The sequence below is a fragment of the Corapipo altera genome, unplaced genomic scaffold (genome assembly GCF_003945725.1).
Source record: "Corapipo altera isolate COAL_440 unplaced genomic scaffold, ASM394572v1 359, whole genome shotgun sequence".
NCBI classification, from domain to species: Eukaryota; Metazoa; Chordata; class Aves; order Passeriformes; family Pipridae; genus Corapipo; species Corapipo altera.
In genome coordinates this window covers 1932927-1957617 of record NW_020884948.1, presented here as the reverse complement: position 1 = coordinate 1957617, position 24691 = coordinate 1932927, and the positions used below count along the sequence as shown (strand labels likewise).

Sequence of the window (24691 nt, the reverse complement as noted above, 5' to 3'; positions counted from 1 at the left end):
CGGCTCCTCACCCGGATCTTCCTCCGCCCGGGGTGGGAGGGTCCGCCCGTCCCGGCGCTTCCGGCGGGGCTGGTTCAGGCTCCGGCGCTGGCTCTGACATGGGGAAGAAGCACAAGAAGCACAAAGCGGAGAAGGCAGAATGGCGCTCGACCTCCGCCACCGCCTACAGCGGTAAGCGCCGGGGGAGACCCTCTCTGTGCCCGGGACGCGCCCGCCCCTCCCTCCGTCCCGGCTGTCGGCGGGACCCGGCATCGCTGCAGGGCTGGGGGGCTCACAGGGACAGGCCCTGGTTTAAGTGCCGGGGCTGCCGGCGACGGGGGCGGCCTGGGGAACGCGGGACGAGGGGTGGGTTGTGAGCCCGGGCGTCTCCGTGGTTCCTGCGGCTGTTCCTGATGGGATCCGGTCTCTGCGGTGCTCAGGTGATGCTTAATTTCACCTCGCTCTGACAAGGATCTTGCAGCGTTTTCAGGGAAAGCCGAGGAATCGGTTTCTTCCGTGTTACGGGTTTGTGGAAAATCACAACGTAACATGTGCTGAACGACTGTCTATTAGTTTGGATTTATGAGTCTTAGGTATTGTTTTCTTTCCAAATGTGTTGTGTATATTTTTGACGTGCAGCAAATTCTTACAAACGGTATTTCTAGAAGAAGCTTCGGAGCTGAGGGTTTTTAGCCTGAAGAAAAGGAGGCTCCAGCATGACCCTATCACTCTGTACAAACACCTGAAAAGAAGTTGTAGCCAGGTGGGAGTTGGGCTCTTCTCCCGGGGAACTAGTGATAGGATGAGAGGACAAAGCCTCAAGCCGCAGCGGGGGAGGTTCGAGTTGGACATTAGGAAGAATTTCTTTGGAGGAAAAGTGGTTATATATTGGAATGGGCTGCCCAGGGATGTGGTGGAGCCACTATCTGTAGAGATGTTTAAGGAAAAACTGGATGTGGCACTCAGTGCCATGATCTAGTTGACATTGTGGTGTTCAGTGATAGATTGGACTCAATGACTTCAGAGGTATTTTCCAACCGAATTGGTTCTGTGATTCTGTAATTGCTGTGTGCTATCATCTCTCTGTGCATTTATGAAATGTTGGTTTTGGTGGTTTTTTTTTTTTTTTTTTTTTTTTTTTAATTTAGATTATGTGGATAAACCTTTGGAAAAACCCTTAAAGCTGGTGCTTAAAGTTGGAGGAAGTGAAGTGACCGAACTCTCTGGGTCAGGGCATGATTCTAGTTACTATGATGACAGATCAGATCATGAGCGAGAACGACATAAAGAAAAGAAGAAAAAAAAGAAGAAAAAGTCTGAGAAGGAAAAAGAGAAGCATCTAGATGATGAAGAAAGAAGAAAAAGAAAGGTAAGCTGAGAGTTTTAGAATTCAGGCACAGCAGCCACCATACTTGCTTATCAGATCTAAAATCTGGTGCAGAGTACCAGAGCTTTTGTTTGTTTGTTTATTTAAATCACTATTCCAAAAAGCCTACTGTCTGAACTTAGCACCTCATAAATTTAGAAAACCTTTGTGTGTGTATTGGTGTATTTCTGCCATTTAAAGGAGATATATACTTGTGATGATTCTATGAACAAAGTAAAAGCTTCCTTCTTGCAACTGCTCATTTTTCTTATTTATTTGCTTTGAGTGAATACTTCCATTTTTAAGTTGGATGTTTTGTATTTCAGCCAGGTCACAATCATGTTTTGCTACCCTTTCAGGGAGAGTATTTTCAACTTTTCAAATAAATCTTGATTGCATTTCTCTTCCTGAGATATACCAAGATGCTGGACATTGAAATTGATATGTTTACTCAAAACAGCTTTCTGAGATCTGATCTGTTGAGTACTGTGGTACAATAGTTAGACTGGCTCTTAGAATAACCTTCATGCAAGGCTTTGTGACTTTGCTAGTAACAAATGGTGTGGTCGCCTTGGTTGTCTGTGTTGAACCTTGAGGAGTTTGATTAAAATCAGCAAGAAGGCATGGACACTACAGTTACTTGTACAATTTAATTTTAATAGTATTTCTTTTGTGTACTAATGATTCTTTGACCTCTCTGCTTTTTTAGTTCTTTTTTTGTTATGTAGTTTTGCTCATTTTCGGTGCTACTGTGTGTGGGTTTGTGGCTAACATCTGTCATTTCCAATTGATTTGTTAGACTCAATTGCTTGAATACAGCATAGACAGTGCAAAATTTTCTTAGTACAAATGTTTCAGTGAAGAGTATGGCTGGGACTTGAAATAAAGCAAAACAACTGTCCTTAATACAAGATATTGCATCATCAATTGCCTTTCCTAAGTTACAGTGTGGGGATAGTTTGGATTTTTTTCCCAGAACTTCACTGTTGGTGCATTCAAAATAAGCTAACACGTAATTAAGAAGCAAAACAGCAGAGTAAACAAGGCTAATGAAAACATGCTTTTCTGTGAAAACATGGATAATGACTGCAAGATTATAGGAATGATTTAGGCTTGCCTTTGCTGTGAAGCTCAGGAAGAGATCATTAATTGCCACCACTGTTACAGAGCAGTCCTTGTGGTTCTTTTGTGGGCTTTGTGAATTATCACATACTTTACTCATTCCTGTTCAATGCACCAAACAAAAGTACACTGATCAAAGCAGAGCTCCAGACTAATCTTTACTGAATAGTAAATTAACTTCCTTTGCCCTCTAATGTAGCTTGTTATCATGAAATTTTACATATAAATACCTTCAGAGTTCAACATTCTTTTCCATGAAAGTACAGTCATGATAGTACAATACTATGTTAAATACAAAGTAGCAAAAGACGAACAGTTTAGTTTTAATTGGAGAAGAAAATTGAAAAAGTGATAGTGAAAATATATGCAGTGTTGTTTAAACCATATTATGACTCAGATATAGAATGATTATTCCAAATAAAAGAAATCACTGTCTCTTTTCTTTTGGTGTGTGGGATTGCACATTCCAAGTATGTTCTTCTAAAAGATGTCTTCTTCCTGCTGTGCTAGGAAGAGAAAAAGAGGAAAAGGGAGAAAGAACAATGTGACACTGAAGGAGAAACTGATGACTTTGATCCTGGGAAAAAAGTAGAGGTTGAACCTCCTCCAGATCGTCCTGTCAGAGCATGCAGAACTCAGCCAGGTGAGCAGCGTGAGGAATTAAATCATTTTTTAAAAGCATGGACAAAGAAGTTTTGTCAAATGTACCAAAATGTAAAATTTTCGTGAAGATTTGCTGAAATCTAGAGACTTTACTTTTTCCAGCATTTAGAACTTTGCATTGTCTGAAAAGTCAATATTCCTCATGGTGCTTACAGGTTTTAGTAGATTTGTTTTCAGGTGACTGAAGTTGCCAAGGACATCTGTCTCTGGCTTCTATTACTTGGCAGAATAAAGCTAGCATAAAAGTGTTATTGTGCACAGTGTTCCCCTAATGCCTTATCATTAGCATTTACTGAACAGTGATCGGAATGTCTGAAATTTCAGTTTTCCTTCGTTCAAGGCAAAAAAAAAAAAAATCTTGTGAAGACGGCTTGGTTGTTGTTACACTCTTTTTTTTATAACATATGTTGAGTTTTAGTGTCTATTTTCATTAACAGGAAGTTGTGATAGGGTGTCTCTAAAGACCATAGACACCACCCTATTTTTCATTTACCAATTTTTAATTCTTGTCACCAGCCAAAATATTTATAAACTGTGTGTGGCAACTTCTGTGTGTTCATTTATTTCAGATTTTGTCATGCTTTTTCTACCTGTAGCCATTGCTTGATAGTTAAAACTCAACATTATCCAGTGGAAACTTTTACTTAAGAGAATTTTTAAATACATCATGATCTCAGTTACACATATGCTTGAAAGTGGACCCTGGTAGCAAAAAACTGTGTCTTTAGGAATATTGTGTGTCTTGTCTTTGGAATACTGCCCTTTGACTGGTCAAGTAATTAATTGAGGAGTTTTCTTATTATGACTGGGCATTAAATTGAGGAATGTTGGCCATCAACTGGCAAGGTAACTGAAATTTTCTGGTCAGAGTTTTATGTCTCAGGGTAGTCAGGAACCTTGGAAAACTGACAGGCTAAAACCTAATCTCTTTATTAGTCTATTTTCATCTGCTTGTAAAATGATATTTCAAAGCATATAAATTACCTTACCTATTCCAGTTAAGAAGGGAAATGTCACTCCAATATCATGGTGAAGAGTTGGAGTTTTAATTCTAGATTTCAGCATGCTGCTTGTTTAGTGTTTCAAACTTCACATTAAAGGCAACCTCTCTGAACTATGGAACAAGTAATTAACGAGTAGTATTAATCGTGCAATTTGTACCTGTACAGGAAGTGAAATTGTAATCAGTACCTCACGTGCCAGCAGATCTGCATCTGTTTGTCACTCAGTGATTGAAAGGTTCAGAGAAGCTAATTGCATGGGGTTAATGGTAAAGAAACCATTAAAATTGCACTGATAACATGTTGTAAGAATATGGATTTCCCAATTACATGATTTCAGCAACCAAGTTTCACTTTTCTTTTCCTGTAAAAATATATAACATCTTATTTTAATCTTATCAATATATATTCTTAGAGCTATAAAACTTAGCATTACATCTGACTTAGTGTCTATTAGTTTTTAATGTGATGAAAGCTCAGAAAACAGTAAAGGAGAAGAAGTAAGTACTGTGTGCTTCTGCTTTGAAACCTATGTCACGCTGAGCTTCAGATATGCAAGCTGTACTTGTAGTTAAGATGTTCTCTCTGGTATTTATGTTTTTAAATAAATAAATATACCTGTGTTCTGTTTCCTTGCACATATCTGTGTTTTCATCTCAAAATGCAGCTGAAAACGAGAGCACACCGATCCAGCAATTACTAGAACACTTCCTTCGCCAGCTTCAAAGGTATAAACTGTATTGTACCTTCAGCTGTGTCAACAGTGTCTAATGCATATTTATATGTGTTACTTTACAACTTCTTCTCCTGGTTTTATGTTTGAAAATAGTGCCTGGAGACTGACTGTAGTATATCTGTTAACCTTTGCAATCATGGCAGACCTGGTAGTTTTTAAAGATTAGTTTGGGAAAACTATTAGAAACTTGACAATTCTAGCATTTAGCAGGGAAGTAAGTGTTTTGGACCAGTGTAATTGCCATTTTAAATTTATTAAATATTGATGATTTAATTTAGGGATTAAAACCCAGTTATGATTCTGTAATGCTTTAAAAGATTGAACTGTTTTAATTTAATTATGTTTATTTCTGTGTCCCCTGTCAGATACAAAATAAATTTATACCTGCTTACTTGATAATCCCCTTAATTTGGAGAGGCTTTTTATTTTACTGTTTTCAATAAGATCTTAAGCCTTTACCTCATGTTAAAAAAAAAAAAATCCTTTTTATTACATAGCAATAAGCTGAATTGGGAACTAGTTCAAAAATATTAAACATTGTATTTATTTTTAGAGGACCTTATGAACAGAAGAATTGGTTTTTTTTACTCAGTGAAGCCAAAAGACCAATTTGGAGTGTAGAGCTGTAGAAAACATACAAAAATTAATTAAAAAATGCAAGAACTAGCTTGACTTGATAATTTGATCATTGAATTGAAAGACTTTTTTAATGTGTTTCAAAAAATCTACAAAGGTATAATCAAAATGCTTTAATTTATCAAGAAATTTGTCAAACATGCTTCTGTTTTATGAGAATTCTTTTAGTGTTTTTTCTTTTATAAGTACTACTATTATGTCATTATTGTGGTATAAAATCAAGAACTGTTTTGTTTGCTGCTATAAATCTAAATGTATTGTTTTTATTTTTAGGAAAGATCCTCATGGGTTTTTTGCTTTTCCAGTCACGGATGCCATCGCTCCTGGATATTCCATGATAATAAAACACCCTATGGATTTTGGTACGATGAAGGAAAAAATTGCAGCAAATGAATACAAATCAGTCACTGAATTCAAGGTGAATTAATAAAGATGTAGATATTTCAGAACTAATAAGAAACTGAAGATTCTTTTTAACTGTAGAAGCTTTTCTGACATTAATTAATGTGGATTTTGTTCAGAACTGAGCACTTTTGTGTATTCAGTGTGTTACGAATACTCTGTATTTGTCAGATTCTACAAATTTGTCTACTACAAATTACTGTGGATACCAAAAACATGTTCTAAAGTTCTATGGAAAGCATGCTGCTATACTTAAACAGGAGTGAGGCTATCACGAAGACTTAAGTGGTTGAAGAACCTGGAACTCTTTTTTTCCTCTCCTTGCCTCTCCTTTTTCTTTTTTTTTTTTGAATCTAGACCTGGTTAGATAGATTAAAATGTAATTTTGACTTGTCTGCAAGAGAACTATGGATATACTGAAACTTCTTGTGTAAGAGTCGATAACAACTACATATTTTTTATCTTTAATTGTCTTATTTTCCATATGGCTTCATTTGAAATGGCAGAAAATTACTTGGCAAGTTTATTGGCAACTTACCATAGCTAATTTATGTATTGTTATTGTTGTAATACTTTGTTAGATGCATCGTGGTCTTACAGAGAGTGCAGTAAGAAATCTTTTCATGATATCGCCAGCTCCTGGAAGGAAAGGAGTTTTCCTTAACTGATCCATGAAGTTCTGTTAGCTGCCTTCAGAATTACTGTTTCCTAGAGTGGTGTTGATGTAACAATAAACTTGACAGAGACCATTGGCTTGCTTCTCAGGGTTAATCTCTTCTCTTGAAAGGTCCAGCAAGGTGAACAAAGAATGGCTTATATTTTTTACAAGTGCTTTGCCAAAGATTATTCTGTTTTGTTAGGTATGCTACAGAGATTTGTAGGAAATAGTAAAAAAGTATTTATAATAACCTTGCCATCAGCAGTGCCTTCAGGTCTCTAAATTCTGACTTGCATGACTGTCTTATTCAACTACTTAAAAAGGGAAGTTTGGGAGCATCTTGAAGAAACAAAAAAGGCTTGTTTGCATTTCTGTGTTACTTTTTGGCTTGCATTTACTCCATGAATTTGCTGCTAAAATACTACTGTGTTCATCACAGAGCTGCCATGGTGGAATGGTATCTTCTAGTCATTTAATAAAGGACTTAGACTTTCTAACAGTTCTTTTGTCTTGTATTTTACAGGCAGATTTTAAACTGATGTGTGATAATGCAATGACTTACAACAGACCAGATACTGTTTACTACAAGCTAGCCAAGAAGATACTGCACACAGGCTTTAAGATGATGAGCAAAGTAAGAGACCTATTAAAAACAGAAAACAGTTGGGGTTTTTTTGTTGTTATCATACTTAAAAGGAATATAATTAGTGACAATGATAAATGTTATTTCATCTTTCTGTGTTTAACCATAGCAGTGCCTGGTAGTGCTGCTATATTTAAGAACTTGATAGCATTCTTATTATAACTCAGTAATTTTTATTTATTTCTCAACTATATCTGCACTGCAGAAGTCTGTAGGAGTTTCTTCCCCTGGCCTCAGTGGAAGCAATTAAGATTCACATCTATAAAACCCTATTGTCAAATATTGCTTCTGCGTGGAACTTTGAAAACAAGATCTCACTTAAGTTTTACTTCTGCATAAACGAGAAAGCTCTACTTTTTTCAAGGTGTTGGGTGTGGGGGAATTTTCAGGTGTGTTGCAAATACGCTTTTTACTCAAATAGAGTCGTTGGCTTTTAAAATGAAGTTTTGGTGAGCTGCTCCGTGTGCACGTGTTGTGTGTGTGTGTGCATGTGTTACAGTGATGGTAAGTTTTGTGTAAAATAGTTGGTTTTGTATATGCAGTTTGTTTGTTTGTTTGTTTCTCTCTTGATAGTTGGGCTGCAGAAATTCTGATGCCATGCTACCATGACCAAATCATGTTGCATCGCCATTGGAAACGAGACATTAAGAACAAAATAAGGCCATGGCCATTCCCATCCCATCCCATTATCATAGCATCTTGGCTATGAGGGAAAGGTTAAGTCCCTGCCGCTCTGTCCTTTCTGATTCTAGGAACGGCTGTTAGCTTTGAAGCGCAGCATGTCGTTTATGCAGGACATGGATTTTTCTCAGCAGGCAGCTCTTCTGGGTGATGAAGATACAGCAGTTGAAGAACCTGTCCCTGAAGTTGTTCCCGTACAAGCAGAGACTACCAAGAAATCCAAAAAGCAAAATAAAGAAGTTATTAGGTAAAGGTTTTAATGGGCATGCATACTGCTTTGTTGCAGCTTTTGTAACATTAGACAGCAGCAAAGAACTGAGGAAAAAACCCTCTTTTCAGCCTTTTTTGCTGAGGTCCATAGGATAAATGGACAATTTTATTGTATTTTGTTTGCTTGTTTATTTATAGAACTTGTTTAATAACCCAGCGATTCCCAACTTGAAACAAACAATTCAAAAGATAACTGCATATTCTTTTAAACACTTACAGTTAATGTCTATATAGTTATTTTTATTATTCTTTATATTAAGTAATGAGTAGTTTCTTCTCATGATGTTTAGAAATATTACTTTATTTTGAATATAGCCACAAGTACCTTTTGCATTTTGTCCCTTTTTTCTCCTTTCCTAAAATGGATCACTGTATCAAAATGTAACAGGATCTTTTTGGGAGGGCAAAGTGGTCCCAGATCAGTGAATGATTTTATTTAACTTTAACCTTATCTGGCATGATGTGTAGATACAGGAGATTGTTTCTGGAGCAGATGATAACATCTCCCCAGTGAAATCTTATTAAACTTCTTTATAAAATACATTGCTAGTGCAATGTATATCTTCCAACTAATAGGCACCCCCATTTCTCAAAGCCATGTTTTTATAACAGCTAAAATCCAATTTTAGTAAAATTTTTTGAATGTAAATGTAGTTATTTTATGAGATATTAGCAGAAACTGTAATTTACAAGCAACTTTTGTTCAGTGTTCTTGCATAAACATCCAAAGACAGATGTCGAATTTAAATTGTAGAGCATTATCTCAGCTGCAGTTTTAAGAAAGAAAACCTGTAACAGAGCATCACTAGTTATGTCTTAAATAATCTGATCATGTGGATGTGTTCTGCAGGCTTCTTTCTTAAACCTTCAAAGTAAAAAAGGTGAAATGTCTTGTCTCATTTTTTTAAAAAGTGAACTTTAGAGTCCCAATCAGCCAGATCTTTTATTTTCTTTTAGCCTTCAAGCATTTTTGTAGTCCTCTTTAATGTCTGATGAAAGAAGTGGTATTTTAATGTAGTTGTTTTGTGGAAATAGAAGACTGCAACATGTATCTTCAAAAAAAATTTTAAACAGAGTAATTTTTTTAGTGGAAACTATTCTGTTGACAGCATACAGAAACATACCTCTTGCTTTATAATGGAGAACTAACAAAATGTCATTTGTTCCTTCTTTTTTGAATTGTATATAGAAATCAACTGAAAGCACCTTTTTGAGGGGGAGGTAGTTTGGTTTTTGGTTCTTTGGTTTTTTTTAGGAGATACATAATTTGTTTTGTATGGTGCCCAGGATTAATTCTTGCATAAACTCCGCTACAGGAGTATTTTCGTACTTTGCCAAAGAGCAAGCAAATGACACTGCCAATCCATGTAGTACTGCTCTGTCTTTGATATGTACCTTAACATACAATTCACGTAGTTAAAAATAACTGACCTTTGATTTTATTTGGGTACCAGTTTCTTTGCAATGAGTTTGTGGTATGAATTTACCTTAATTTACCTTCCTATTGTTTTCAATGTTTATGCAACTTTAGTCGTTGGAATGAATTTGTTTTTTCTAGTTAACTTGACCTTTTAAACACTTGTATTTTTGCATCAGTAAGATTGGTATTATTCTTTTTGATGAACAGTAAGAACTTTGCGGGGAGAATTGAAACTAATAGCGGATATTTTTGCCTTCATATTTCACAGTTATAAAAAGGGAAAGAGGGAAGTCAGTGCTTGGAAAGTGTTAAAGCAGCTTAGACCTCTATACTGTAGCTTAAAAAGTGACTTCATCACTCGGACATCCTAATGTTTAAGTAGTTTTTGAAAGTTTTGTTCAGGATGTTGCAACCTTCTGAACATTCTCTTAAAATTCTTGTCCTTTAATTATCCTGTAGAGTGTGACAGTAAGTGCCAATTGTTGAGGAGTTTCCTGCTGTGTACACCCTTTCTTAAGTTTCAATGACACAAAAATTGTATAACACATTTGTCTCATAATAGTATGATCCTGTGATCTTTTTATTGTCTTTAATAGCAAAACTTACTTGTGTATCGGATCTGAATCTCTATACAGAGAGAAATTCTTAGCTAAGCAAATGGAAGAAGATAACCCAGGAGAGAGAAATGGATTTGGTGTGAGGAGATGCTCTACCCAGTACCTAAGGTGTTTGGCCCTAGTGTCTAATGTCCCTATAATGCCCTGAAATATTTTGATGTACCAAGTTTATTTTATATATAAAATATAATGAAGACTGCCATATTCTGTGATATCTTCACACTTGTCCTTATGATATTACCTTCTTCTGATTTTATGTAATACCTATGTCCTGTTCCATCTTGGAAATGCTTATCTGTTACAATTTTATTTTTCTGGTGCTTTAATGGAAAGGGATCTACTGAAAGATAAATGTTAAATTTAGTAATTTCAATTACGAGGAATGGTGTGATTAATACTGATTAGGAATGCTAATTGCCAATACTAACAAACATAGGAAGTAAAGGACTCCCTGTTAGACTGGGAGCTGTGTCCTACTGCAAGCAACGATATGATAAGCCTGTTGTTTTTTTTCTCTGATTAGTTACATAGTTTCCATCCCTCATCAAGTAATATCTTCTCTGCATCTTTCTGTTTGGAATTTGTGAAAATAGCATATTCATGCATGTGGGAGACTAAGGATGCATATAGCATTCACCCTGTATTAATGCAGTTTTACTCCCAGTCTCTGTTTTGTAATACTTCATTTTCACCAAGGTACAGAAACTATTACATTTTTGAAATTCAGTAGTTTAGTAGTTCTCTGCTTCTGCTCCAAAACTTCAGTTCATAGTATGATTATGATTCCACTTAAATGCTGAAGTAGACTGATACTGGGAGAGTAGTGGGACTGATTGTTCTATTAGGAAAACCCAGAATTCAGCCCTTTGTTTTGTTTTCGCTTTTAATTTCTACAGCTGTTCCTCTTCTGTTTTGTAGCTGCATTTTTGAACCTGAGGGGAATGCATGCAGCCTGACAGACAGCACTGCTGAAGAGCATGTCCTGGCGCTAGTGGAACATGCGGCAGATGAAGCTCGGGATAGGATCAATCGATATCTGCCCAACAGCAAGGTCCACTGCACAGTGCAGTTTGCAATTCCGTTTTGTATCTGACTATTGAATGCTTTGATTCATGCTGGGAGACAGGCTTTAGTGTTGTGTTTTCTGGGACTGTACCATCTAGGATGTATGCTCTGTGTGCTTTGCCAGTATGGCTGTTGTGTGTCATTTAGTTCCCACTGAAAGCCATTGTGGGGTGTCCTAAATGGATCTCGGGTTGTATTGTGTGTTGAACATCTTTGAAAATTCTCTTGCAGGAAGCAAATGTTGCTCAGTCTTGAACTGCAGCCCTTAGCATGTGATTAAAATAACATCACATTCTTCTTGTTGCAACCTCAGAAAAAGCAAACTATGCATAGGTTGAAGTGTTATTAGGATTCCTCCTTCCCTGCCCCACACACCCAAGGAATTCAGGAATTTTAAAGTGTTAAATTCCAATGGGAAGTTTTCCATGAGAAGAGTCTGTAACCTCTTGTAGTTTTGTACCTACAAACAGTAGCTGCCAGCTGTAGCATGAGTACAAAATACAGACATCCTTCAATAAATGGGATAAGAGACCAGGTTTGATAGTCCTGAATGTGATTCCGATGTTGTTCCATGTGTTTGGCTTTTGTGCCCTTCCAAGGGTTAGAAGGACAATGATGCCATTGGTGCAGCTTCCTTAGAACGATCTGTTTATGGGCTTTGTGATAGCAGTGGTGGATTCCTTCATTTCTTCATGCTGGGATTGGAGTGAATGCTACAGACATTCACAACAGACCTGTACTGAGAAACATTTATTCTGTTTCGGTTGACTCATGTGGACTCTTATTACTACCCTTGTTCTCATTTCTCATCTGTCACTGTAGTGGCCACTGCAATCAAGAAAAGAATTAGGATGTTGCTACGTCCTGACTTTTCTACCTAATTTTTTCACAACTGTTGCAGAAGAAACTTTACTTTGAAGCATTAGTGGTGGTGTGTCTTCAAACTTAAATGTCTGTTTCTTGAGTAGTGGCCCTTGTTATGCAGTCACCTTAGGCTCAACTGGATTAGGAAGTAAAGCTTCAAAGAGTAGTGGGTGAAGGTTTAGCTTCAGTGTATTTCTGTTTCTTTAGATAATTAGAAGACTTGCTAGGATTGAAGGATGTTTGAAACCTCCAAATTAACAGTGGCTTTTTAAAAATTCTTTAAAGCAATACCAGTCTTCTGCTAATTACTAGCTTCACTGAAAAGGCCTTTCATGCTGATGCAGTCTGTTTTTGAGAAAGTTGCTCGAGGTGTGCAGCTCTTCATTGTCTAGGCTGTTAATCAGCTGGACAACTCACTGTATATCTCAGAGTCTAGGTAACACTGGCATGTTTTTAGAACTCAGCCATTGTTAACTTTTGCCATCACTTGTTCATTCTCTGTCCTTCATTTCTTACCTCTGTTTTTATTATATGCCAGCTTTAGCTTTGGCCTCCTGTATAGAGAGAGTTTTAAAGTTTTTCAGAGGAAGGGGAGAAAAAAACAAAATAGGGAGAGATTTATTCTTCAATTTACTTCAAAGTATTTACTAATATTTCTATAGGGAGAGAATAGTTTTCATTTTCCCCATTTACTGAGAGGTTAGTCTTTTTTTGCCCAATTCATGTGTAGTCAGTTTCTGGCCTCAGCTTTGCTTGTTGCATCAGCTCTGCCTCTATCTTTACAGACCCTGGTGTACTCTATTGTCTTTCACATGTGTGTTTTGAGCATTGTGCTTGAGTGATTCAATAGGTCTGTCGCAGCACTTCTTCCTCTTTAAGAATTTGACTGTGTGTTCATAAAAGTAATTCTAATTAGAGAAAGTTGGGGGTGAGATATGAAAACAAGCAGTTCATTCTAGATTTGAAAATAAGCAGTGACTTAGATTGTGGCTAGGAGTTCTGTTTCTAAAAAGAAAGTGTGTTCTAGATTTAGCAGTCAGAGAGGCTGGCTTCATGCTAATGATAATGGAATTGGATTTGTCTGGATGGAAACATTAGATCTGATATAGAAAGATGAATAAGGAGTTGCATATATGAACTTCTACTCCTAAGTCTTCTGTTCTGAAGCATTTGCTAAGTGGTGCTAAATAGCTGTGACCCATAATTCTCTGTATTAAAAAGTGAATACCACAGTGCAGGATCCCAATACAGCTAAAAATGATTTTTATAGTTTTCTCTTAAGGAAGTAACTCCTTCTTTGAGTTTTCAACAGTTTTGAATGATTACTTCTATATCTTTGTGGTTCTGTTCACAGATTGGTTATCTGAAAAAAAATGGAGATGGAACTTTATTATTTAGCGTAGTAAATTCATCTGATCCTGAAGCAGAAGGTAAAAGCAGACATTTCCAGTCTTGAATGTTCTAGCAGATTTTGAAGTCCTAACTGTAAATAAGGATCCTGTGTAGTATAGATGAGTTTTAATTTTTTTTTAATTTTTAAACAATTTTTATTATTTTCATTAATTATCTCCCAAACCATTTTCCCAAACACCCCAAAGTTGTTTCTCTTTGCCTTCCAAATTTTCACTCTTCAGGTGCTCTGTTTTACTATTTCTAACAGTAAGAAGATAAAATAATATCTCTTTATAAGCACTTATACATTGCTACAACTTTATAAAGACTTGGAATACAAGCTTTTGCTGCAAGTACAGTTTAGTGTTAAAACCTAATAATCTGAAGGTGAATGAAGGTGCTGTAATCCTATGTAAATGTGCGATACACAGAATGAAATTCAGAATAATCTTTTACCTTTTTATTTTCTAATTTAAATCATTAGCTAAATTTCTTGATCTTTTCTGTTGGGGGTTTTTTTTTTGTTCTGTTACTACTATATGCTATTTATATTGGCTTATACTTTTCACTTGTTTTAGTTTCAAACTCAAAATGCAGAAGTTTTGAAAGTTTGTAATGAATGAAATGTCATAGTATTTATGCTCCTGTATGGCATGTTGATTTAGCACTTTCTTTGCACCTTTTGAGACTGGAATTTGTTCACAGCTTATCTCTTGTTTCATTGATGAATATATGAGTGCTTTAGACTAATCACACTGGGAGACACGAGCCTTTAACACTATTATCGTCTCAGTTCTTTTTCATTTGGTAGTAAATTTTTCTGGAATGAAATTGAGCATTTTGTCTGCTAACATGCCCTTCCCTATATCTGAAAAATAAAAAATTAATAAAATTCATGTGCTTTAATACCTCTGAAATTACGCCACTGAAAGTTTAGACAGTGATGGTAATGGTGTCTGGATTTCTATAAACGAACTACCACTTAGTCAACATAAGAAACTGCTTTTATCACTTCATAAAATCTGGGTCTTGAATGTTTGTGAATCAGCTAGTATACATCACACGTTGATGTATACTCTAAAAATGAAATAAGTAAGCCATAGATCTTGTCAATTAGACACGGAAACATATTTACAGCATGTGTTTGAAGTTTAAATGGAGAACCTGAATTACAGTACCTATGTTTAATGTATAGATTAGAAGACATTTAGTCTTTATGTTAATTGCAACATTTTAAAATAGTAAAATCTAAATATTCACCATAAATTGTACACATTAAATGCTTTTCTAAGTCTTCTTTTAAATCAAATTATTAGAGGAAGAGACTCACCCAGTGGATCTGAGTTCACTCTCAAGCAAATTACTGCCTGGCTTCACTACACTGGGCTTTAAAGATGAACGAAGAAATAAAGGTAAATGCCACAGAACATGTTTTAGCTTTTTGGTTTTTAAATATTTGAGCAATTACCTGAAATAAAATAGTTTCAGTTTCTACCTGTCGTGGTATGAAAGTTTGCTTGGTTATTCTTATAGTGTATAATTATTCCACTGACAGCAGAATGCAGTTTTAAAATGACTTTTCTTCTTCTTAAACATCACTTAATTAGGAAGTTTATGGATTAATGTTTTGCCATAGTGTTACAGCCACACTAGAAGCTTTTCAATAATGGTAGTGTGTTTTCTTTGTGGGAGATAATTTTTCTGGACTAACTGTGCTTACAGTTGAGGGTAAGAAACTTTCAGTCACTTGCATTTTTGCATCACATGACGAGGGTTTCGCAGACTGTGGATTTTTTTTTCCTTGTATTATTGATATTTTTAATAGTTTCTAATCTACTGTCCAGAAAGTGACTAGCAACCAACACTAAAGTAGATGCACACAAAAAGTGGAAATATAAAAGGAGGTGTGGCCATGAATCTTTTTTTTCTGGGAGTGTGGTGCTTAACTTAGTTCTTGATTTTCCAATAATATAAATACATTTGTTTATATGGTTAAAATAGTTGCACTGATTATAGAGTCTGGAAGTGTCCTTGAGATATTGCTCTTGATTTCAGTTGGAGAAAAAAAGACACTGCACTTTCTGCAGCCTTTTCAGAAAACAATTTTTTTGCCCAAGTAGTCTTTTGCACTCGTGTTAATCATTTATCATCTCTTTCTTCTACCTTAGTAACCTTTCTTACAAGTGCTAGTACAGCACCTTCCTTGCAAAACAACTCTATATTTCATGATTTGAAACCAGATGAGATGGAACTCTTGTACTCAGCATATGGTGATGAAACTGGAATACAGTGTGCCTTAAGGTAAGCACTTCCTAATTAGAAAGTCTAACTTATAGTAATTTTATGCAAAGTAATTTGGACTAAATGCCAACTAGGAGTGTTCAAATCCTGATATTTTATTCTAAAACTTATTTTTAAAATAAATCACTATAAAACTTGAAGCTAGCTTTCATTCTGGTTGGTGGGGTTTTTGTGCGCTTTTTTGGGTTTTTGCTTTTGATTGTAGGTGGGGGGATGCATTTTTTTTTTTCCATTTACCCTTTTAAATTATCCAGTTTTATTGCAAGGCTGTTATTAGGGTCTTCAATAACAGTATATTACAGGTTGCTAAAGTTTTAGTGTTCTGCTTTGCACCCATCAGAAAATAAGTTTAAATAGGCAAGTAATAGATTTCAGTGACTTTAAAACAGTGATATTTTTCAAGGAATTTCAAAGAGTTAAAGTTACTTGAAAAGGAAAATGCCACTTTTCATTAATTCTTAATCTTGGACCAAAAGAATTAGTGGCAAGCTTTTTTCTCTTTTTTGGGTTTTGTTTTTTAACTGACTATCAATGATAGAAAAAAGAAAAAAACCTGTGTCTTAACTGCTTTTCTGAAGAAGCATGGAAGAGTTAAAGAACAAAGAAAATATAGGTGTAATGTAGTGTTGTTGGGGAAAACCATATTTTGAGTTGAAATATTTTTTACAAAAATAAACATTTTCTGTAATGCTTATCTCCATTCCTGCTAGCTTACAAGAATTTGTGAAGGATGCTGGAAGCTACAGCAAGAAAATAGTGGATGATCTTCTGGACCAGATCACCAGTGGCGATCATTCCAAAACTATTTATCAGCTAAAGCAGGTGTGTTCTTGATGCACGGAAGTGTCACAAGTTCATCAGAACAAGAATGAACCTGTTTGTTTTTCAATGTTGTATGAAGTGCTTTGCTTTCCACTGTCAGTTTAAGCAGTTCAAGCTTAGCTGTTCAAGCAGCCATGCTGTGAACCAAATTCCAGACTGAATTAATCAACAGAGGAGTAGTTTTCTTTCTTATCTGTGGCTCAGTCAGTTCTCTGTGGTTCACTGTATGGCTGCAGAAAGGAAGGGACGAGGGCATGCGACACAGCAGGGACCAACCAACTGAATAGTGTTTGGGCAGCCTTGTCACTCAATGTGATAATTTACATACCTACTTCTGAGTTATATTGCAATGCTTTTGTTGAGGTTTTTGTTTTTTTTCTTAATTGAAATGCAAAATATACTTCTTGTGGAAGAATTAATAGTTTGGAACATGGAAGTAAGGTTGAAGAACAGATTAATATCGCTGTACAGGTATCTTTTACCCAACAGTGCTAACTTTTAAATTCATGTAGTATGTCTGAAGGAAGAACTTATTTACAAAAACACTTTCTTGATGGGATTCATACTAAGATTGCAGAAGAGATTTTTCTCAGAAATATGTATGCTTCTAGTGGGAATGTTTGCATTCCCAAGACCAAATAGTCTAATAGAAATTGCATGTTATTTTCACTCTGAAAACCACTCTTAGTTTGAAATAATTGTCTGCTATTTAAAATGCTGACCTTGTGAATGATTGAGGAATAAAAAAAGGGAGGCAGGATGGGAAGATGGAAGGTACTTAGATTTCCTGACATGGTGGAAATGAGATTATGCTAAATCTCTGCACACTTAGAAAGAGAATGAGGTGCGTGGTGTTTCGGGAAAAGGAGGCAATAGAATGAAAACCACAAGACGATCCTTCAGAATTTTCTGGCTATTTTTTACCAGGAAAAAGACTGTATATGAAACAGGAAGAAATGTAAAGGATTAGTTAAAGTTACAACCCTGTACTTTGAATACTCTCTACATATACAAATGTGTGTATACAACATAGTGAACTTAGCTTTACAAATGTGCCTTTTCCTTTTTGCCACCTTGTTCTATGAATGTGGTTCCATATGAGAATTTCTGAAGACCTCTCAAATGGTCAATGGGTATTTACACTTAGAAGTGCTGTTCAGTTGTGACGTATGTTGATATACGCTGATTTCACATAATTAAATGTGTTTCAGTGATGATATGCCATGGTGTTTTATGCTTGAGCATTTTGTGCTGCTACATTTGAGTAAGAATTAGTATCTCTAAAAGCACAACCTTAGATGATTTGTGATTCAGAAGTTACTGAAGTAGTGACTAAGATACTGCTTTTGAATATAAAATTTGTGAACAGAGGAAATAGCATAAGGGGGACTCAAAGATTAGTTAAAATGCATAATGCTAAATTATTGCAGAACATTAACTGTTACTGAAAAACTTAGCTGTCTCTAGCCTTCTTTTGTGCATGAAGTTTGAAAATACTTGAAATTGTACAAGAAACAGGTCTTTATTATATGTTGAATAGAAGCAATTGTTAGTATTCTTTCTTTCCAGAGGCGAAACATCCCAGTAAAACCACTGGATGAAGTTAAGGTAAGTTATGCTGACATTCAGTCTGTTTGGGGTTTTTTTAAACTCAAAAAGGTGTTAGGGCATTTAAGGTAGAGAAAGTGATGTTCTTGGAGCTTCCAGCATTCAAGTTCCTGATTTTATGTAATGTGCATCTGTTCTGTATAGTAATGCAGAAAAAGATGGTAAGTGGAGTATAGGAGAAAGAGGAGACTGTTAGGTTAGTCCTGAAGAGCCTGTCCTGGTTAGGTCTAAATTGTTTATGTGATTGTATATGGTTGCCCTTAGAGAAGAGCTAGTGTTTTTTATTTTTCATAAAGGTTCTACTCAAACATCACAAAATGTGATAGTGTTCTGTGGTGGCCCAGGATCTTCTTGTGCTAAACCAGTAAATTACACAAGCGTTATTGGAAAACATTTTTAGGAAATGTAAGCATAAGCTATGAAATGCTAAGATCTAAAATACTCTTTTGTTCTTTAGGTTCTGCCAGTTCTTATAAAAGAAGAACACAAGTTGCATAATACCTGTCTGGATTCTTCCAAACAGATTATGGTAAGATGGTTGGAGAGGAACAACAGAAAAAAAAACAAACATAAAAAACCCCAAAAAAGTAGTATTGAGACATTCATTTTGTTTCAGGGCAAGGATGTGCATAGTCTGAAGTACAATGTTGGAATTACAGTATCTAGAATGTTTCAGTACTGAAAATTAATTCTTTGACAGTTAGTGGCTTTATTGTTCTGTATTCTCCAGTTTATTTCAGCATGTGTAATTAAATCCAATGCAGGAAGATCACTTAGGAAACTGAAAACAATACTTGATCTGCTGATGAATATTTGAGATTCAACCTGCTGTAAAATTGTAAAAAATCATTAGTATTGATTAGTTTTACCACATCCATTGAAAATGTCATAGAAAGCATGGGTAAAAAATGCACACATTTTATGCTTTCACAGCTACTAATCAAATCTTTCTTTAAGTGATGCGGGTTTTATCTTTCAGTTTATTTGTGACAACAGAACTAATGCATTGCATTCCATGCCAATTCACATAAAAATTATATGGATTACAATATAGCAACTAATAAAATTTTATAGTTTTATAAGTATTCATTATGTTTTGTGAAAAGTCATCTTTGTCTAGAAGGTGACTGGTTAAATTAATTCATTAAAGTGCTAAGTTTCATATTGCTAAAAGATAATACCTGGTTGTGTGTTTACCTGAGTGTCTTATTTCTCCTGCTGGAATAGGCATCCTCATAGACTTCTGTTAGAATAGGTTTTGAAGCTTAGTGACTTTTACTTTGATTTCTAACTTCATGCCGTTACATTAGCAGTATGGCAACAGGTGTGGAAAGAAATGAAATTGTTGTAGTGCAGGCTGTATGTCATTATACACATGTATAGAAGAAGTACTAGAGAGGCCAGTTCCAGTTGATACCATGTGTAGGAAGGCCCACCATACTAAAAATATCAATAAATCCAGTGTTCATGCATTGAGGAGATGAGGGAAAAGGGGATCTGGGAGTGGTTCATGATAGGGACACCTATTAGGCTTCTTCTGTGAGACATGAAGGACTTGAGAGTGTAATTGAGTTTCAGCAGTTCTGGATATCAGATAAAAGATACTTAGATTACTGTGCACATCCCTTGCCATTCATATGACTGGTCTGTCCTGGAACCATGTTCGAAGTATACTTAATTACCATTTGAATTTCAGGTTGGCCAAGATGGTTATGGATGCCCCAGTCTCAAGCGTTGTGATGCACACTTTTGAGGGAATGGATTTTGCATTTATCTTAAACAGTAGAAAGTTATTATGACAGCTTGTCATTATGGCTAGTCTTTCCATTTCTTGTGTTTTAATAGGTTGGAGAATCTGCTGGAGACAGTAACTCTTCTGACTTGGATTTTCTCTCTATGAAACCATATTCAGATGTATCTCTTGATATTTCTATGTTAAGTTCGTTAGGTAAGTAATTAAATATACAGGACATCAATTATGGTTTAGTTGTACCACAGACAAAATGACAGCTGGATTTGCTGTCAAACACACATAAAAAAGTGTTCAAAAAGTAGTATCAAGTCTATTTTGACATAAGTAAAAGTCTAGGGCTGGTACAAGATAAATGAACCTTGCTCTGTTTCTCCTTTGAGACATCCATGTGCTATCCAAGCTAACTTTTCTTGTACAACTGAAGAAATACAATTTTGATAACTTTGCTTGTATTTTGTGTTCATAGTAACATAAACTTTAAGAATCAGTGTGGAGCTTTAGCTCAGAAATGATGTTAGTTCATATGATGTCTTTTGAAATAACTTGGGAATTAGGTAAGTATGTGAAGGATGATCATATGACCACTTGAAATATCCCAGAAGAAAAATCATAAACTTCAGGTGCTGGAAAGACTTTATCCTCAGATAAGGCAGTTGTGTAAAAGTATTAGGATGCTGTTTCAAATACATGCCTTTGATAGGTATCTTTTAAATGCTAGAAGTACTGTTGCCATTTCTGCAGGCTGCTGAGCTGGTCAAATACCTTTACAAGTGTCATCCAAGCTAACAACCTGCTTATGTTTTAAGATACTTTTAATTCAGAATGTGAAAGAGGCCAAACTATCTATTATAAAACATAAGGTAATGAAAGACTTAAAGGAAAAGAAGATTTCCACAGATTTCGTAGAATCATAGAATTATAGAATTAACCAAGTTAGAAAAGACCTCTGAGATCGTCAAGTCCAACCCTTGATCCAACACCACCATGGTTGCTAGACCATGGCACTAAGTGCCATGTCCAGTTACATCTTAAAAACCTCCAGGGACAGTGAATCCACCACCTCTGGGCAGCCCATTCCACTGTCTGATTACTCTCCCTGGAAAAAATTTCTTCCTAATATCCAATGTAAACCTCCCTGGCACAGTTTAGGACCATTCCCTCTTGTCCTACTGCTGATTGCCTGGGAGAAGAGACCAACCCCCACCTGGCTACAACCTCCTCTCAGGTAGTTGTAGAGAGTGATGAGGTCTCCCCTGAGTCTCCTCCCGGCTAAACAGCCCCAGCTCCCTCAGCCTCTCCTCATAGGACTTGTGCTCCAGTCCCTTCACCAGCCTCGTTGCTCTTCTCTGGACCTGCTCCAGCACCTCAATATCCTTCCTGAACTGAGGGGCCCAGAACTGGACACAGCACTCCAGGTGTGGCCTCACCAGCGCTGAGTACAGGGGAAGAATCACTTCTCTGGTCCTGCTGGCCACACTGTTCCTGATCCAGGCCAGGATGCCACTGGCCTTCTTGGCCACCTGGGCACACTGCTGGCTCATGTTCAGCTTCCTGTCAATCCAAACTCCCAGGTCCCTTTCTGGCTCTCCAGCCACTCTGTCCCCAGCCTGTAGCGCTGCATGGGGTTGTTGTGGCTAAAGTGCAGGACCTGGCACTTGGCCTTGTTGAACCTCATCTGATTCGTCTTGGAATCAGGTCATCTCTCCAACTTGTCCAGGTCCCTCTGAAGAGCTCTCCTGCCCTCCAGCAGGATTTCTGACATAGATGCATTTTGAAAAGCAATTATAAGCTCTGATTATCCTATCACACTCTAATTTTATTTAGTTCAGTAAAAAATGAATATCCATTTTATAGATAATGTTTAGACATATCAATCTTACTGTGAATTTCTTGTGCCACTGAAAACTGCTTATGTTTTCTTCTTTGAACTAGAAGTAAATAATCATACTTCTAGATTAGTTGGCTTCCAGAGAGAGTTTATGGCATTACTTCTTATCATAATTCTTGAAAAGATAGCAAGAATTGCATCGAAGAAAACAAAGGGAAAGAGTTTATTTTCCTGTTTTAAGTTGAGTGAATTATTTTTAGGTCTTCAGATGAAAGAATAGCATATATTGGCACATATTTCCAGTTTTTTCCAATTTCAGGTTTTTTTGGCTTATTATAAAATCACGGTAACTGGAGAAGATACTTTTCTTCTGTGATGGAGATTTCTTTGCCTCCATAAATTACATGTCCTATTTTAACTGTATTTTAAGTTAAGTGATCCTTCTGTTGACTTCTTTGCTGCAAACTAAATGCATTATTTAGAGCAAAGGTAGTGAGGCACTGGAACAGGTTACCCAGAGAAGCTGTGGATGCCCCATCTCTGAAAGTGTTCAAGGCCAGGTTGGATGGAGCTTTGAGCAGCCTGGTTTAGTAAAAGGTGTCCCTGCCCATGGCAGCAGGGTTGGAACTAGATGATCTTTAAGGTCCTTTCCAAAGCAAATCATCCTATGATTTCATATCTGGAGTTTAAAAGATAAGGAAGACAAATTAAGCTCTTACAGCTGTTTAAATAGTGGGCATATCAGGTCAGTTCAGTTTTAGCCATTTCCTGTGGCGCTTTCCTTCATCTTCCAATATCACGCAGATCTGCAGCTGTTGCTTTTTAGAAGTGCGAAGGAAAATGCAAGATTGAGGTCATTTGTGTAATAGACAACACTTGTGTTAATTTATTTTAGAATTTTTTTGTAAGACTTGGTAATTCATGAGTCAATGTACATATGCTAATTATGGATTTTCGTTGGTAACTGGTGGCTCTTAGGAAAAGTGAAGAAGGAGCTTGACCATGACGATAATCATTTACATCTGGATGAAACAACTAAGCTGCTGCAGGACCTTCATGAAGCTCAGGCTGACAGAGTGGGATCACGGCCTTCATCCAATTTGAGTTCCCTCTCCAATACCTCTGAAAGAGATCAACATCATCTTGGTAAAGTTAGCTGTGTCACAAGTTGCAGTACTTGTGTTCCAATTGAAATTCATTTAAACTTACATTTTAATTTACATGAATCTTTGTGTGAAACTACACTGGTAGAACAGTGTACTGACTGCAGGGTCATGTTTTAATTTTAAATATGTATGGCAAAGACAACTAAGAAGACATACTTTTGACCTCTGGAATTCAGGGCAGTTGTAGTTACTTAATTTTTGAGTAGGTGTGATTGAAGCAATCGTGAAGTAAATTGATACTCACTGGCAAATGCCTATAAGGATTTGCATTTAATGCCTTTAGAAATATAAGGAGTATATATAAGAAATATAAGGAGTTTATTTTGCTTCAGCATAGTTGCATGCAGCAACTACTAAAACAGCATTCCATTGTTAACTGTAAAATTCGGTGATAAACTGCATAACAATTTGGTGTCATTCTGAGAAGGCAGGAAATGTTGGTTGGATGATACTCAATTGCATTTTGTATAATTTTTCAACTCAGAGTAATATGACTACTTTTCCAATTACTAAATAAGCAATTAGCTAAATTACTAAGAATTTGTGGTTTCTTTTCCATAATCTCCTATTTAAATATAATTTAAAAGTATAAACTGAGAATGTGAAATAACCATGCTGTTTATATACATAACTATCTCTTCATTATGTTTCTGTACTTCTAAAAGTTTTGATTTTTTTTCCCCATGTTCTACAGGAAGCCCCTCTCATCTGAGTGTTGGAGAACAGCAAGACATGGTTCATGATCCCTATGAATTTCTTCAGTCTCCAGAAACCTCAAATGCCACTAGTAACTAATCTGACATGTACTATATATATTTTGTATTTTAATTGTATTATGTTTTTATAAAGTTTTTGTCCATGACAGAAACTGTAATTTTGTCCTCTTTTCTATGAGGATTCCTGTATAATATTATTGTATATGCAGGATTAAACATGCAAACCAAAAAAAAAAGAAAAAAAAATAAGAAAAAAAGAAAAAAACTTACTTAGTGCATTGTGTTGTTAGCAATGTACCAAGAACTGCTTTCAGTTTGTGTATTAAGGGAGGTTGTTGTCTACTGGTGTGTGAATCTTGACTGAAAAACAACAAATAATGTGTTAGAAAAATTCATATTTTATAGAAACTAAAAAGTGATAATTTTCCCGGAATCAAGGCAGCAGTCATTAAATATTTCTAATATATTTAATCTACTAGTTCTGTTGAGGTCTTAATCTGAACATATCCAAGGAGAAACAAAGAACTACTGGAATTGGGATCATTATTGTTTCCCACCTCCTAATGCTAATAATCTGCAGAAGTTGTTTTTAAGCATTTCCCCATATTTTTAAATCTTTTTTTTAATCACTCTAGAGAATACTTAATTTGAAAGTAATGGTACTTGGTAGTTGCAGTAAAATGCTCACTACTAGACTTCTACCCTGGATCTGAAAAAGATGGGTGTTTTTGTGATCCCTTGTATCTTGCAATACCAAGAAAATACAATACGTGTATTTTTTAATATGACATGTATATCTAAGTGAATGGAAAAAATACAGAATAAGGTGTGCTTTTCAGTAACTTCAAAATAAAACTTTTATAACACACTAGGATAATGCATCAGTTGCGGAACTGAGGGATTTTGTACTATTGCTATGTGCAAGCAGACAACTGTTATAAATTTACCATATTTTGTAAATATTAATAAAAATAGAAAAGCA

The 24691-nt window shown here is 36.0% G+C and overlaps 2 protein-coding genes across 7 annotated transcripts in view; one reads left to right on the top strand and one right to left on the bottom strand.

Annotated features, from left to right (window-relative positions):
* Positions 1-30, bottom strand: part of TRIP13 (thyroid hormone receptor interactor 13) — a 12681-nt gene extending 12651 nt beyond the window's left edge. The window contains exon 1 of the mRNA XM_027662834.1: positions 12-30. The gene's annotated coding sequence lies outside the window, so the exon portion shown is untranslated. The remainder of the gene's footprint in view (positions 1-11) is intronic.
* BRD9 (bromodomain containing 9) lies at positions 26-24691 on the top strand. Of its 6 annotated transcripts, none has more exons than XM_027662828.1 (18): positions 26-171; positions 1128-1348; positions 2978-3110; positions 4799-4859; positions 5777-5921; positions 7087-7197; positions 8022-8134; positions 10213-10302; positions 11113-11245; positions 13478-13553; positions 14832-14927; positions 15684-15816; positions 16527-16638; positions 18208-18246; positions 18704-18775; positions 20092-20194; positions 22806-22973; positions 23688-24691. In XM_027662828.1, the coding sequence occupies exons 1-18, from the start codon at positions 99-101 to the stop codon at positions 23786-23788; spliced, it is 1980 nt and encodes a 659-aa protein (XP_027518629.1). In that variant the 5' UTR covers positions 26-98; the 3' UTR covers positions 23789-24691. The 6 variants fall into 6 exon arrangements, with proteins under 6 accessions (XP_027518629.1, XP_027518628.1, XP_027518627.1 ...); XM_027662827.1 differs by having other exon boundaries at positions 8019-8134; XM_027662826.1 differs by having other exon boundaries at positions 7959-8134.